The sequence below is a fragment of the Mobula hypostoma genome, chromosome 2 (genome assembly GCF_963921235.1).
Source record: "Mobula hypostoma chromosome 2, sMobHyp1.1, whole genome shotgun sequence".
In the NCBI taxonomy this organism is placed as follows: domain Eukaryota; kingdom Metazoa; phylum Chordata; class Chondrichthyes; order Myliobatiformes; family Myliobatidae; genus Mobula; species Mobula hypostoma.
The window spans coordinates 166,810,950-166,825,442 of record NC_086098.1 but is presented as its reverse complement, the minus strand read 5'-3'; the positions used below and the strand labels follow the sequence as shown (position 1 = coordinate 166,825,442).

General features: G+C 45.5%; 1 protein-coding gene across 2 annotated transcripts in view; it reads left to right on the top strand.

The window, feature by feature from the left end:
• angpt4 (angiopoietin 4) overlaps positions 1–14,262 on the top strand; it is a 107,596-nt gene extending 93,334 nt beyond the window's left edge. For both annotated transcript variants that reach the window (XM_063041025.1, XM_063041026.1), the window contains exon 9: positions 7,478–14,262. In XM_063041025.1, coding sequence (XP_062897095.1) covers positions 7,478–7,638 — 161 coding nt within the window. In that variant the 3' untranslated portion in view covers positions 7,639–14,262. The remainder of the gene's footprint in view (positions 1–7,477) is intronic.
• The last annotated feature ends 231 nt before the right edge of the window (positions 14,263–14,493 follow it).

Genomic DNA, 14,493 nt, shown 5'->3' with positions numbered 1-14,493 from the left:
TTGTCTCATATCGTTTCCATCTTCCTCCTGTTCTTGTTCATTTTCTCAGCTAAAATGTAAAGTGAAACATTATTCTTTTGAAGTTTAGCTTTATTTGTCACATGTACATTGAAACATACAGTGAAATGTGCCGTTTGCATCAATGACCAACACAGTCTGAGGGGCAGCCCGCAAAGGTCACCATGCTTCCGGTGCCAAAATAACATGCCAACAACTTACTAACCCCAACTCAAACATCTTGGGACTGTGGGAGGAAACTGGAGCACCCGGAGGAAACCCACACGGACACAGAGAGAACGTACAAACTCCTTACAGACGGCGGCGGGTACTGAACCCTGATCTCCTGATCACTGGCACTGTAAAGTATAACACTAACTGCTACGCTGTCATGCCCTAGAACTGAGAGATCTACAAACATCTAAACAAATTGCAGAAAATACCCAGCAGGTCAGGCTACATCCACGAGGATTGAAACAGAGTCAGCATTTCCTCGGGGGCTGCGGGGAGGGCAATCGGTTCCATACACTTAGGTACTTCTTCAATGGGATATCATCATGACAAAGTACCCAGATACCCCACAGATAGGGGGACTTACCGCTCAGTACATTAATCCTATTAGCCCCTCTCCATCATGACTTTCCCTCTCCCTATCGATTCCCTTTCAAAAATTCTAACTGACTGTGTTCCACCAGGCACAAGTTCCAGGAACAGGTCATTTGGCCCAAACGATATCTAAGAGAGGAGCTTCCTCCTGGGAATGAAAGGATTAACGTATGAGAAACATTTGATAGCGCTGGGCCTCTACTCACTGGAGTTTAGAAGAATAAGGAGGGCTCTTGTTGAAACTTATTAAATATTGAAAGGCCTAGATAGAGTGGTCATGGATAGGGTGCTTCTAATAGTGGGAGAGCCTAGGAGGAACCATTCCCAAACCCAGGAAATTCTTGGCAATAGCCCACAGAAAACCTGAATTAACCCTATCCTTAGATATTCATGCAAGATGGAAACAAGCCCATCAGCCCATTTAATCTGCACCAACCATCAATGCTATTCCCTTTTGTGTGTCTCTGCCAATCTTTTCCCAGAGAGAGGCCTTCCTTTCCAAGACATCAGAAGTGTCCTCCTTCTTCAAAGTACTAAAGTGCTGCCCACACCCACATCTTCCCCATTTTCCAGACATCCATGCTCACCCCATTTTCTTGCCTCCTTAACAGGGATAGAGTTCCTCTTGACCTAACCTATCACATCATGATACTCCATATCCAGCACCTCATTCTCCACAACTACCGCCATCTCCAAAGGGACTCTACCACCAATCACATCTTTACTTTGCCCCCACTCTCCGCTTTCTGCAGGAATCGATCCCTTCGTGATCCGATGTCCATTCGTCCCTTCCCACTAATCTCCCTCCCAGCACATGTCCCTGCAAGGAGTGCGACACCTGCCCATTCACCTCCTCCCTCACCACAATTCAGTGCCACAAACAGACCTTCTAGGTGAGGCAACACTTCACCTCCAAATCTGCTGGCATCATCTGTTGTATCCAGGGCTCCTGATGCGACCTCATCTACAAAGGTGAGACCCATCAGAAACTGGGGGACTGCTTCGTCGATCATCTTTTCTCCACCTACCAAAAGTGGAACTTCCCAGTGGCTCACCATTTTAATTCCAATTCCCATTGCCACTGCAACATGTCAGTCCATGGCCTCCTCTTGACCCATGATGAGGCTACCCTCAGGGTAGAGGAGCAACACCTCATATTTTGTATGCGTAGCATCCAACCTGATGGTATGAATATAGATATCACCTAACAGTAAAGAAAAATTCCCTCACCCCCTCCCCTCTTCTTCTATTCCCTGCTCAGACCTCTTACCTCTTCTCAGCTGCCTATACCTCTCCCTGGTGCCCCTCCTCCTCCCTTTCTCCTATGGTCCACTCTCTTCTCCTATCAGATTCTTTCATCTTCAGTCCTTTACTTTTCCCACCCACCTGGCTTCACCTATCACCTTCTAGCTATCCTCATTCCCCTCCCCCCACTGTTTTAATTTGGCATCCTTCCCCTCCCCCCACTATTTTAATTTGGCGTCCTTCCCCTTCCTTTCCAGTCCTGAAGAAGGTTCTTGGCCCAAAACTGTCAACTGTTCATTCATTTCCATAGATGTTACCTGAGCTGCTGAGTTCCTCCAGCATTTTGTGTGTGTTGCCAACCATCATCCTCCCATTCACACTGATCCCATTATTTTATCCCTGCATTCTCAATTCCCCTTCGGTTCTATCACTCACCCAGGGCTGTTTGTGGAAGTTTGCAATGTACAAGTTAGATTCCACATGTTGCCTTTCTCTCTGTGTCCCCGTAACCCTGTCCACAGCTCACACTGAACAGAGTACTGTATGTCATTTACTGTTGCCATGGAGACAGCACATTTAGGAATAAAACTGCAATGGTAACCAAATATTATTTTTCTAACAAAGAATGTGCTGGCATCGGAGAGGGTCTGGAGGAGGTTCATGAGAATGATCCCAGGAATGAAAGGGTTAACATTATGAAGAATATTTGATGCCTCTGGGCCTGTGCTGACTGGAGTTTAGAAGAATGCGGGGGAGGGGGAGTGGAGGATCTCTTCAAAACCTATCGAATATTGAAAGACTTAGATAGAGTGGAGGTGGAGGGGATGTTTCCTATAGTGGGAGAGTCTCAGACCAGAGATAGCAGTCTCAGAATAGAGAGGTGTCCTTTTAGAACAGGGATGAAGAGGAATTTCTTTAGCCAGAGGGTGGTGAATCTGTAGAATTCTTTGCCACAGACAGAGGCCAAGACATTGGATACATTGAAAGTGGAGGTTAGTCGGTTCTTGGTGAGTAAGGGTGTCAAAAGTTACGGGGAGAAACCAGGGAATGGGTTGAGAGGAATAATAAATCAGATTTAAAAGTGGAGCAGACTCGATGAACAGAATGGCTTAATTCTGCTCCCATCTCTTATGGTCTTCTAAACAGTGGTCAGTATATCTCCTCGGACAGTTACAAGAGCCTAGGAGACTAATCAAACAAGCTGCAAGTTTCACAGGAGAAGGGATGTGATGTGAGATGTAGAAGGGAAGGACTCGATTGGTCGTGGAGTAGTTTAAAAGTTTGGTACAACATTGTGGGTAAAGGGCCTGCACTGAGCTGTAGGTATTTTTACACAGAGAATAATGCACACTTGGAGCGTCCTGCCAGGGTGGTGGTAGAGACAAAAACAATAGGGACATTTAAGAAACTCATAGATAGGCACATGGATGATAGAAAAATGGAGGGCTATGTGGGAGGGAAGGGTCGTTAATGCAAATATCTAATCAGCCAATCATGTGGCAGCCACTCAGTGCATAAAAGCATGCAGACATGGTCGAGAGGCTCAGTTTTTGTTCAGACCAAACATCAGAATGGGGAAGAAATGTCACCTAAGTGAATTTGACTGTGGAATGATTGTTGGTGCCAGACCAGATGGTTTAAATATCTCAGAAAACCACTGATTTCCTGGGATTTTCACGCACAGCAGTCTCTAGAGTTTACAGAGAGTGGTGAGGGTGGCAGATCTGTGGGCAAAAACTCCTTGTTAATGAGAGAGGTCAGAGGAGAATGGGCAGACTGGTTCAAGCTGACAGGAGGGTGATAGTAACTCAAATAACTATATGTTACAACAAGTAGTGTGCAGAAAAATATCTCTGAACACACAACACATCGAACCTTGAAGTGAATGGGCTACAGCAAAAGACCATGAGCGTACACTACATGGCCACTTTATTAGGTACAGGAGGTACCGAAGAAGACCATAAGACAATAAGACATAGGAGCAGAATTTGGCCTCTCAGTCCATTGAGTCTGCTCCACCATTCCATCATGGCTGATTTATTGACCCCCTCAACACCATTCACCTGCATCCTCTCCATAAAACTTGGTGCCCTGACTAATCAAGAACCTATCTACCTCCACTTTAAATATACCCAATGACTTGGCCTCCACAGCCATCCAAGGTAATGAATTCCACAGATTCACCACCCTCTGACTAAAGAAATTCCTCCTCATCCCTGTTCTAAATGGACAACCCACTATTCTGAGGCTGTCCCCCCCCCAGGCCCTAGACTCCCCCACTTTATGAAACATCCTCTCCATGTCCACTCTATCTAGGTCTTTCAATGTTCAGTAGGTTTCAATGAGATCCCCTTCCATTCTTCTAAACTTCAGCAAGTTCAGTCCCAGAGCCATCAAACACTCCTCATACATTAACCCTTCCATTCTCAAAATCATTCTTGTAAACCTCCTCTGGACCTTCTCCAAAGCCATCACGTTTTTCCTAGATAAGGAGCTCAAAACTGCTCACAACGCTCCAAATGCAGTCTGATCAGTGCCTTATAAAGCCTCAGCATTTCTCGAAATAAATGCTAACATTGCGTTTGCCTTCCTTAATAAAGTGGTCACTGAGTGTACATGTGTCGAATTACATTCCAATCCTGCTCATCTTGCATTCCTGTAGCACCTTACACATCTGCCACCGTACCCCTAACTATAGCGACAGCTTCTGAGGTAGGCCATAAAGAGTAGTCATTCTTGTAGAAAACGCAGAGGCCAACTTGTACATAGCAAGCTCCCACAGGGAGAGAAGTATCAATGACCAGGTAACATGTATGAAATGTTGGAGGAACTCAGCAGGTCAGGAAGCATCTACAGAGGGAGATAAACAAGCTGACATTTCAGGCCGAGACCCCTCATCAAGACTGGAAAGGAAAGGGAATAGAAGTCAGAATCATGACCCAGGTAATCTGAACTGTTGATGGTATGCTATCCGTATAGGCCTGAAGACAGTTTGAAGAACTGTCAAACTGGTCAAAGAGGTCCTTCTGCAGTTGTACAGGGCCCTGGTGAGACCACACCTGGAGTAATGTGTGCAGTTTTGGTCTCCAAATTTGAGGAAGGACATTCTTGCTATTGAGGGAGTGCAGCATAGGTTCACAAGGTTAATTCCCAGGATGGCAGGACTGTCATATATTGAAAGATTGGAGCGACCGGGCTTCTATACACTGGAATTTAGAAGGATGAGAGGGGATCTGATTGAAGCACAGAAGATTATTAAAGGATTGGACACGCTGGAGGCAGGAGGCATGTTCCCGCTGATGGGTGAGTCCAGAACCAGCGGCCACAGTTTAAGAATTAGGGGTAGGCCATTTAGAACGGAGTTGAGGAAACTTTCACCCAGAGAGTGGTGGATATGTGGAATGCTCTGCCCCAGAAGGCAGTGGAGGCCAAGTCTCTGGATGCTTTCAAGAAAGAGATGGATAAAGCTCTTAAAGATAGCGGAATCAAAGGTTATGGGGATAAGGCAGGAACTGGATATTGATTGTGGATGATTAGCCATGATCACAGTGAATGGCAGTGCTGGCTCGAGGGGCTGAATGGCCTACTCCTGCACCTATTGTCTGTTGTCTATTGAACTCTCCTGTCCTTCGTAGCAGTGTGGTGGGATCTTCCACACACTTTTGAGAGGGTAGGCAGGACCTCATTTTAACTCCAGCCCAAATATCAGCAGCTCTGTGTCAGAGAATCTTACAGCAAAGAAATAAGCCATTAATGTGAGCAGCATGGTAGTGTAGTGGTTAATGTAATACAATTACAATGCCAGTGGCTACCATTCAGGGTTCAATTCCCACTGCTGTCCGTAAAGAATTTGTACGTTCTCCCCATGACTTTTCTCCACGTGCTCCAGTTTCCTCCGAGATTCTAAAGACATAGGGGTCAGGGTTAGTGAGTTGTGGGTGGTGGAAGTCTGACAACACTTGCAGGCTGCCTAGCACAATCCTCGCTGATTTGATTTGAGGCAAACTGCACATTTCGCTGTATGTTTCAGTGTTTCAACGCACATGTGATAAATAAAGCTGATCTTTGATATTTAAACATTCATCCTATTTTATTGTTCCACCTTTCTATTAAATTCCCCGGATCCTCCCACCCACCTACACAGTAAGGGCAACATACCATAAGACCATAAGATGTTGGAGGAGAATTAGGCTATTTGGCCCATTATGGCTGGTTTATTATCCCTCACAACCCCTTTCTCCTCATTCTTACTCTAAGTTTTGACACTATTACTGATCAAAACCTGTCAAACTCTGCTCTAAATATAGCCAGGGTCTGTTAACCTTCTGGATCAGGATTTGGAACTTAGGAGGAAACTGGAGCACCCAGAGGAAATTCTCACAGTCAGAGAGAGAACGTGCAACCTCCACACTGACAGTGATTGAACCCAACTCTCCAGGCTGTGAGTTGGCAGCTCTACCCACTGTGCCACTATGTTACCCTAACACCCTAGTCACCACTGGAAGCATCGACGGCTCATTCCACTTCATAGATGCTGACTGATCCGTTGAGTTCCTCCAACCTTTTGTGTGTTCTCCTGGCCCTAAATGTAGAAACATAGAAAAACTACAGCACAATACAGGCCCTTCGGCCCACAATGCTGTGCTGAACATGTACTTACTTTCGAAATTACCTGAGGTTTCCCATAGTCCTCTATTTTTCTGAGTTCCATCTACCTATCCAGGAGTCCCTTAAAAGACCTTATCATATCCGCCTCCACCACCGTTGCCAGCAGCCTATTCCACACATTCACCACTCTCTGCACAAAAAAACTTACCCCTGACATCTCCTCTGTACCTACTTCCAAGCATCTTAAAACTTTGCCCTCTTGTGTTAGCCATTTCAGCCCTGGGAAAAAGTCTCTGACTATCTACACGATCAATGCCCCTCATCATCTTATACACCTCTATCAGGTCACCTCTCAACCTCCGTTGCTCCAAGGAAAAAAGGCCAAGTTCACCCAACCTATTCTCATAAGGCATGCTCCCCAATCCAAGCAACATCCTTGTAAATCTCCTCTGCACCCTTTCTATAGTTTCCACATCCTTCCTATAGTGAGGTGACCAAAACTGAGCACCGTACACCAAGTGGGGTCTGACCAGGGTCCTATAAAGCTGTAACATTACCTCTCAGCTCTTAAACTCAGTCCCAAGGTTGATGAAGGCCAATACACCGTATGCCAAAGAGTCAACCTGCGCAGCAGCTTTGAGTGTCCTATGGACTTGGACCCCAAGATCCCTCTGATCCTCCACACTGCTAAGAATCTTACCATTAATACTATATTCTGCCATCATGATTGACCTACCAAAATGAACCACCTCACACTTATCTGGGTTGAACTCCATCTGCCACTTCTCAGCCCAGTTTTGCATCCTATCAATGTCCCGCTAAACCTTTGATAGCCCTCCACACTATCCACAACACCCCACCACCCCCAACCTTTGTGCCATCAGCCCAATGTGTCACACCCTCTCTGTGAGTTCTCCTTCAGCCAGCTAAACAATGAGGGAGGGGGCTTAGGGTTGAGTCAATGCTTTGATAGTTGGGATCACCACTGATCTTGAGCCTCTCTCTACCCCCCCCCCCACAGGCTGGTGGTTTGACGCCTGTGGTCTGTCCAATCTCAACGGGATGTACTACCCAGCCCGCAATCACCTACGGAAGCTGAACGGCATCAAGTGGCATTACTTCAGAAGCACCAGTTACTCCCTGCGGGCCAGCACCATGATGATCCGGCCCTCAGACTTCTGATGGGACGTGTGGGGCTGGCACAGAGCCCAGGTCAAGGGTGCCCAACGACAACATTCTCTGGACGTGGGCATGGGGACGATGGGTGGGGAGCAATGGCAGATAGAGGAAGGGTGTGTGCAACTGGTCACCAGTACTTGTCCATGGGGATTGCTGGTCTTTGTCCTTAGTGCTGGTGACCCTCTAGGTCGGTGAGTCCCAGGGTCAAAGCCTAGGTCGAGGCTTGGAGGTCTAAGCCCTGTGATCAGTAACTCCGGGAGTTGATACCCAGAAGTCAGCAAAATCAGAGGTCGAAGTCCATGGATTTCTGGTTGACTTGGACTCTGATCATCTGCTCCTGTCCCAGACTCTTCATTTATTGCCCCGACCTCTAACTCACCCTCATCCCTGTCCCTAAATGCTAACCTGCCCCCTAACTCCCTGTGCTGCCCCCAAAACCATCATGACAAACGTAAAAATTGAAATCTGAGCTGCAACCTCAACAGACATGGCAGCTTGCCGCCCTCTTGAAATGCTTCACACCTCTGTTTGAAAAGACTTCAATCTAATCTTGTAATGGTTCAGAGACGTCTTGAGGAAGGAGATATCAGACAGATCTTTTCAGTAAACGGTGTACTTAGAAGTTCAAAGGTGGTAAAGATTTTACAAATCACCTCCAGAGGATGCTGTGCAGTTGAACTAACATTTGCTGGAGGATTTGTAAAGGAATGATTGTTATTGAACTGTTATGAGCGTTATTAAGCATGTGTCTTCTTCTTTTAAGATCCACTTAATCATACAAATGTGTGCAAGGTATTCACAACCAATGAATCACTTGTTAATTTAAAATGTCAGCCGTCTCTGACCATTGCTGGAGTGGACTTGGAGGCGATTCCAATGTTTGGCCTATTTAAGTGCCAGGCCAAATTGAAAATATCAGGTTGTCAGGGTCAAAGGTGAGGGACGGGCGGTTCAGCTTGCAGCTCCAAAAGGTTTTCGCAACTCTGCGCAGAATTGAGGCTGCGGCCTACAACTAACAGCTCCTGAATCAGCTGCTGGCATTGTGTCTGTGGACTCACTGTCGTAAACTTCAGTTCTGAATGCCATTTGCTTACTTTTATTGTTTGCATGATTTGCTTTCCTTTCTCTACACATTGGGTGTTTGACGGTCTTTTTTTAATGGGTTCCATTGGGTTTCTTTGTTTTAGACCACAAGGTCATAAGATATTGGAGCAGAAATAGGCTATTTGGCCCATCAAGTCTGCTCTGCCATTTAATCCTGGCTGATCCAATTTTCCTCTCAGCCCCAATTTGCTGCCTTCTCCCTATATCCTTTCATGCCCTGACTAATCAAGAATCTATCAGCCTCTGCCTTAAATACACATAAAGACTTGGCCTTCACAGCTGCCTGTGGCCACAAATTCCACAGACTCGCCATTCTCTGACTAAAGAATTTCCTCCTCAACTCCATTCTAAGAGGACGTCCTTGTATCCTGAGGCTGTGCCCTCTGGTCTTAGACTACCCCACATTGAAAATGTCCTCTTCACATCCACTCTATTGGGGCCTTTCAACATTCGATAGGTTTCAATGATGAGTATAGGCCGAGAGCCTTTCAATCCTGAAATCATTTTTGTGAACCTCCTTTGAACCCTCTCCAATGTCAGCTCACCCTTTCTCCAATAAGGGACACAAAACAGCTTACAATACTCCAAGTGAAGTCTCACCAGTGCATAATGAAGCCTCAATATTACCTCCTTGCTTTTATATTCCAGCCTTCTTGAAATAAATGGAAACATCACATTTGCCTTTCTCACCACCAACTCAAATCTGCAAATCAACCTTTGGGGAATCCTGCACAAGGTTTCTCAAATCCCTTTGCACCTCAGATTTTTGAACTTTCTCTCTATTTGGAAAATAGACTACCCTTTTATTTCTTCTACTAAAGTATATGACCATACACTTCCCAACACTGTATTCCATTTGCCACTTCTTTGCCCATTTTCCTAATTGGTCTAAGTCCTTCTGTAGCCGCTCTACTTCCTCAACTATCTGTCCCTTCATCTATCTTTGTATCGTCCACAAACTTTGCCACATATAACATAAAATGAGTCCGTCCTAGCACAGATCCCTGTAGAACACCACTAGTTGCCAGCAGCCAACCAGAAAAGGCCCCTTAGTCCCACTCTTTGCCTCCAGACAATCAGCCACTGCTTTATCTATGTTAGAATCTCTCCTGTACTACTATGGGCTCTTGGCTTGTTAGCAGCCTCATGTGTGGCACCTTGTCAAAGACCTTCTGATGCTCAACATCAACCAATTCTCCTTTGTCTATCCTGCTTGTTACTTTTTCAAAGAATTGCAACAGATTTGTCAAGCAAGATTTTCCCTTGAAGAAACCATGCTGACTGCAGCCTGTTTTATCATGTGCCTCCAAGTACCCCGAAATCACAATCCTTCACTTCTCTCCCCTGTCTCAATCTCTCGGTCTCCATCTCTGGAGACAGACTGTCCACTGACATCTTCTACAAGCCCAATGACTCTCATAACTACCTCGACTATACCTCTTCCCACCCCGCCACATGCAAAAATGCCATTCCCTATTCCCAGTTCCTCCGTCTCCGCCGCATCTGCTCCCAGGATGAGGCTTTCCGTTCCAGGACATCTCAAATGTCCTCTTTCTTTAAGGATCATGGTTTCCCTTCTACCATCATCAACGATGCACTCACCCGCATCTCCTCCATTTCCCGCACTTTGGCCTTCACCCCATCCTCCCGCAACAACAACAGGGACAGAGTTCCCCTTGTCCTCACCTACCACCCCACTAGCCTCCGGATCCAACACATTATCCTCCGCAACTTCCGCCACCTTCAACAGGACCCCACCACTAAGCACATCTTTCCCTTTCCACCCCTCTCCACTTTCCACAGGAATCGGTCCCTCCGCGACTCCCTTATCCGCACATCCATCCCCACGGATCTCCCACCCGGCACTTACCCCTGTAAGTGTCAGTGCTACACCTCCTCTCTTGTCACCATTCAGGGCCCCAAACAGTCCTTCCAGGTGAAGCAACACTTCACTTGTGAGTCTGTTGGGGTCATCTATTGCATCTGGTGCTCCAGGTGTGGCCTCCTCTACATCGGTGAAACCAGACGCAGATTAGGGGACCGCTTCGTCGAGCACCTCCACTCCGTCTGCTACAACGGACAGGATCTCCCGGTTGCCACCCACTTCAACTCTGCTTCCCATTCCCATTCAGATATGTCCATACATGGCCTCCTCGACTGCCATGATGAGGCTAAACTCAGGTTGAAGAAGCAACACCTCATATACCGTCTAGGTAGTCTCCAGCCCCTTGGTATGAACATAGAATTCTCCAACTTCTGGTAATTCCCTCCCCCTCCCTTCCTCTATCCCTATTTCACTCTGCCCCCTCCCCCAGCTGCCTACCACCTCCCTCATGGTTCCGCCCTCTTCTTCTACTACCCATTGTTTTCCTGCCTATGACATCCCTACTTCCCCTCCCCTACCCCTTTGTCTTTCAAATTACTAGTTTTTCAACTGAAACTACGAGCCTTCCTCTAACCCTCCCCCACCTTCTTTCTTCAGTCCTGATGAAGGGTTCCGGCCCGAAACGTCGACTCATCGTTTCCAATGATGCTGCCCGACATGCCGACATTCCTCCAGCGTATTGTGAGTGATCCTTCACAATCGATTCCAACATCTTCCCAACCACTGATGTCAGACTAACAGGCCTATAATTTCCTTTCTTCTGCCTCTCTCCCTTCTTGAAAAGTGGAGTGACATTTGTAATTTTTCATTCCATTCAGAACTATGCCAATCAATTGATTCTTGAAAGATCATTACTAATACCCCCACCATCCCTTCAGCCACATCTTTCTGAACCCTAGGGTGTAGATCATTTACTACAGGTGATTTATCGACCCTCAGACCTTTCAGTTTCCCAAGAATCTTCTTCCTAGTAATGGCAACTTCACTCACTTCTGCTCCCTGACACTCATGAACTTCTGGCATACTTCTAGTGTCTTCCATAGTGAAGACTGATGCAAAATACTTATTCAGTTCATCTGCCATTTCCTTATCCCACCTTATTACCTCTCCAGTATCATTTTCCATCAGTACAATATCCACTCTCACCTCTCTTTTACATTTTAAGCATCTGAAGAAAATTTTGTTATCCTCTTTAAGGCTAGCTTACCTTCATATTCCATCTTTTCATTCTTAATAAGTTTTTGATTGCCTTCTGTGGGTTTTTAAAAGCTTTGCAATCTAACTTCCCACTAATTTTTGCTTTATTATATGCTCTCTCTTTGGCTTTTATGTTGGTTTTGACTTCTCTTTTTAGACATGGTTGTGTCATCTTTCCTTTCAAATATATTTTCCTCTTTGGGATGTATATATCCTGCACCTTTCAAATTGCTTCCAGAAATTCCAGGCATTGCTGCTCTGCTGTCATTCCAGCCAGCGTTCCTTTCCAATCAATTTTGGCCAGCTCCTCTCTCATGCCTCTGTAATTCCCTTTACTCCACTGTAATACTTATACATCTGACTTCAGCTTCTTCTTCTCAAATTGCAGGGTGAATTTTATCATATTATGATCACTTTCCCCTAAGGGGTCCTTAAGCTGTCTAATTATTTCTGGTTCATTCCACAGTACCCAATCCAGAATAGCTGATCCCCTAGTGGCCTTAACCGTGAGCTGCCCTAAAAAGCCATCCCGTAGGCATTGTAGAAATTCCCTCTTTGGGAACCAGCACCAACCTGATTTTCCCAATCTACCTACATATTGAAATCCCCCATGACTATTGTAACATTGTCCTTTTGGCATGCATTTTCATTCTCCCATGGTAATTTGTAGGCCACATCCTTACTATTGTTTAGGAGGTCTGTATACACCTCCCATCAGGATTGTTTTACCCTTTCAGTTCCTTAGCTCTACCCACAACGATTCAACAAATTCTGACTCTATGTCACCTCTTTCTAATGATTTGATTTCAATTTTTTTTTACCAACAAAGCCATGCCACCCCCTGTGCCTTCCTGCCTGTCCTTTTGATACAATGTGTATGTTTGGACATTAATCTCCCAGCTATAATCTTCGTTTAGTGTTGGCGCGTGGACAAGTGGTTAAGGTCTAGTGATCTGAAGGTTGCTAGTTCGAGCCTCAGCTGAGGCAGCGTGTTGTGTCCTTGAGCAAAGCACTTAACCACGCATGGCTCTGCGACGACACCGGTGCCAAGCTGCATCGGCCCTAGTTCCCTTCCCTTGGACAACATCGGTGGCGTGGAGAGGGGAGACTTGCAGCATGGGCAACTGCCGATCTTCCATATAACCTTGCCCAGGCCTGCGCACTGAAAACCTTCCAAGGCGCAAATCCATGGTCTCACAAGACTAACGGATGCCTATAATCTTATTTTAGCCACGATTCTATGATGCCCACAACATCATACATACCGATCTGTTTTGTGGCTCCCTGTAAGGAGATGAATCTCAAGGGTGTATATAGTATACATATTTTCAGAATAAATGCACTTTGAACTTTGAACTTTTGATTTGGATGCACAAGTGTAAACATTGATAACAGTGTGCTCCTGTTGAGTGGGCCTCTAAACATGAGCAACATGCCAGCAGTTTTGGTAAAGTATTGAGTATTAAATCCGATCCATTCTTTCAACGTCAAGTCAGCACATCAACCAGTTAAGCCCAGTGCTGTTGCCTGGATAAATACAGTGCCTTTAACTAATTAAACACAATATTACTAACTGGTTAAACCCAGTGCTGTCACCTGGATAAACCCCGTGCCTCTTACCAGTTAAGCCTGGTGTCGCTAGCCTGTTAAACCCAATGATGCTAACCGGTTACATCCAATGCTGTCATCCAGATAAATTCAGTGTCTTTAAACTGTTTGCAGCATTGCAACTCAATGCTGCAAACCGAATCCTGCTAACTGGTTAAACCCAGTGCTGTCACTCAAATAAACTCAGTGTCTCTAACTACTTAAACCTAAATCTGCAGACTGATTAGACCCAATGCCTCTAACCAGTTAAGCCCAATGCCTCTAACTAGTTAAACACAATACTGCCTACTGGTTAAACACAATGCTGCTAACTGGTTAAGTCCAACCCTGCCAATCACTATTGTTCAGGCACTTTACATGTGGAAAAAGGTCTAAAGTTGTGTCCTGTGAGCAGTTCCCAGCAACACTCACCATAACTGTTCCTTCCCCAACTAGTCAAGAACCTACCAACCTCCGCCTCAAATACACTCAATGACCTGAATCCACAGATCCATCACCCTCTGGCTAAAGAAATTCTTCCTCATCTCCTTTCTAAATGGTTGTCCCTCTATTCTGAGGCTGTGCCCTCTGATGCTAGATTCACCCACTATAGGAAACATCCTCTCCACAGCCACTCTATCTAGGTCAGGGATGGCCAACCTATGGCGCAAGTGCCAAAAGTGGCGCATTGGATGATTAGAAGTGGCACATTGCACCCCAGTGATAATAATAAAAAAGTAAGCCTTCTCATGCAAAAAGTATTAACCAAAAACCGATCTGTAGAACAAAAAATCTATAACAGGAATTCAAGTAGCTTAGAGCTAGAAATGGGTTTTACTGAGAATAAATCTAAAACTTGGCAATTATTTTTAGCAATTTTATTATTTCGTGCACATCTTTTGGCAAATGTTATTTTCTTTCACATTAATCTGTTTTCAATTTTCAAAAAAATGTTCAATGAGTCAAACTAGGAAAGAAGGACTTCTGTTTTGCAGTCGTTCTGTAACTGTTCAATACACATTTGATACTTGTTTGATCCTGAGGCGCCAGGCGTCTGCACCAGCGGTGCGTCGCAGGTTTTGCCA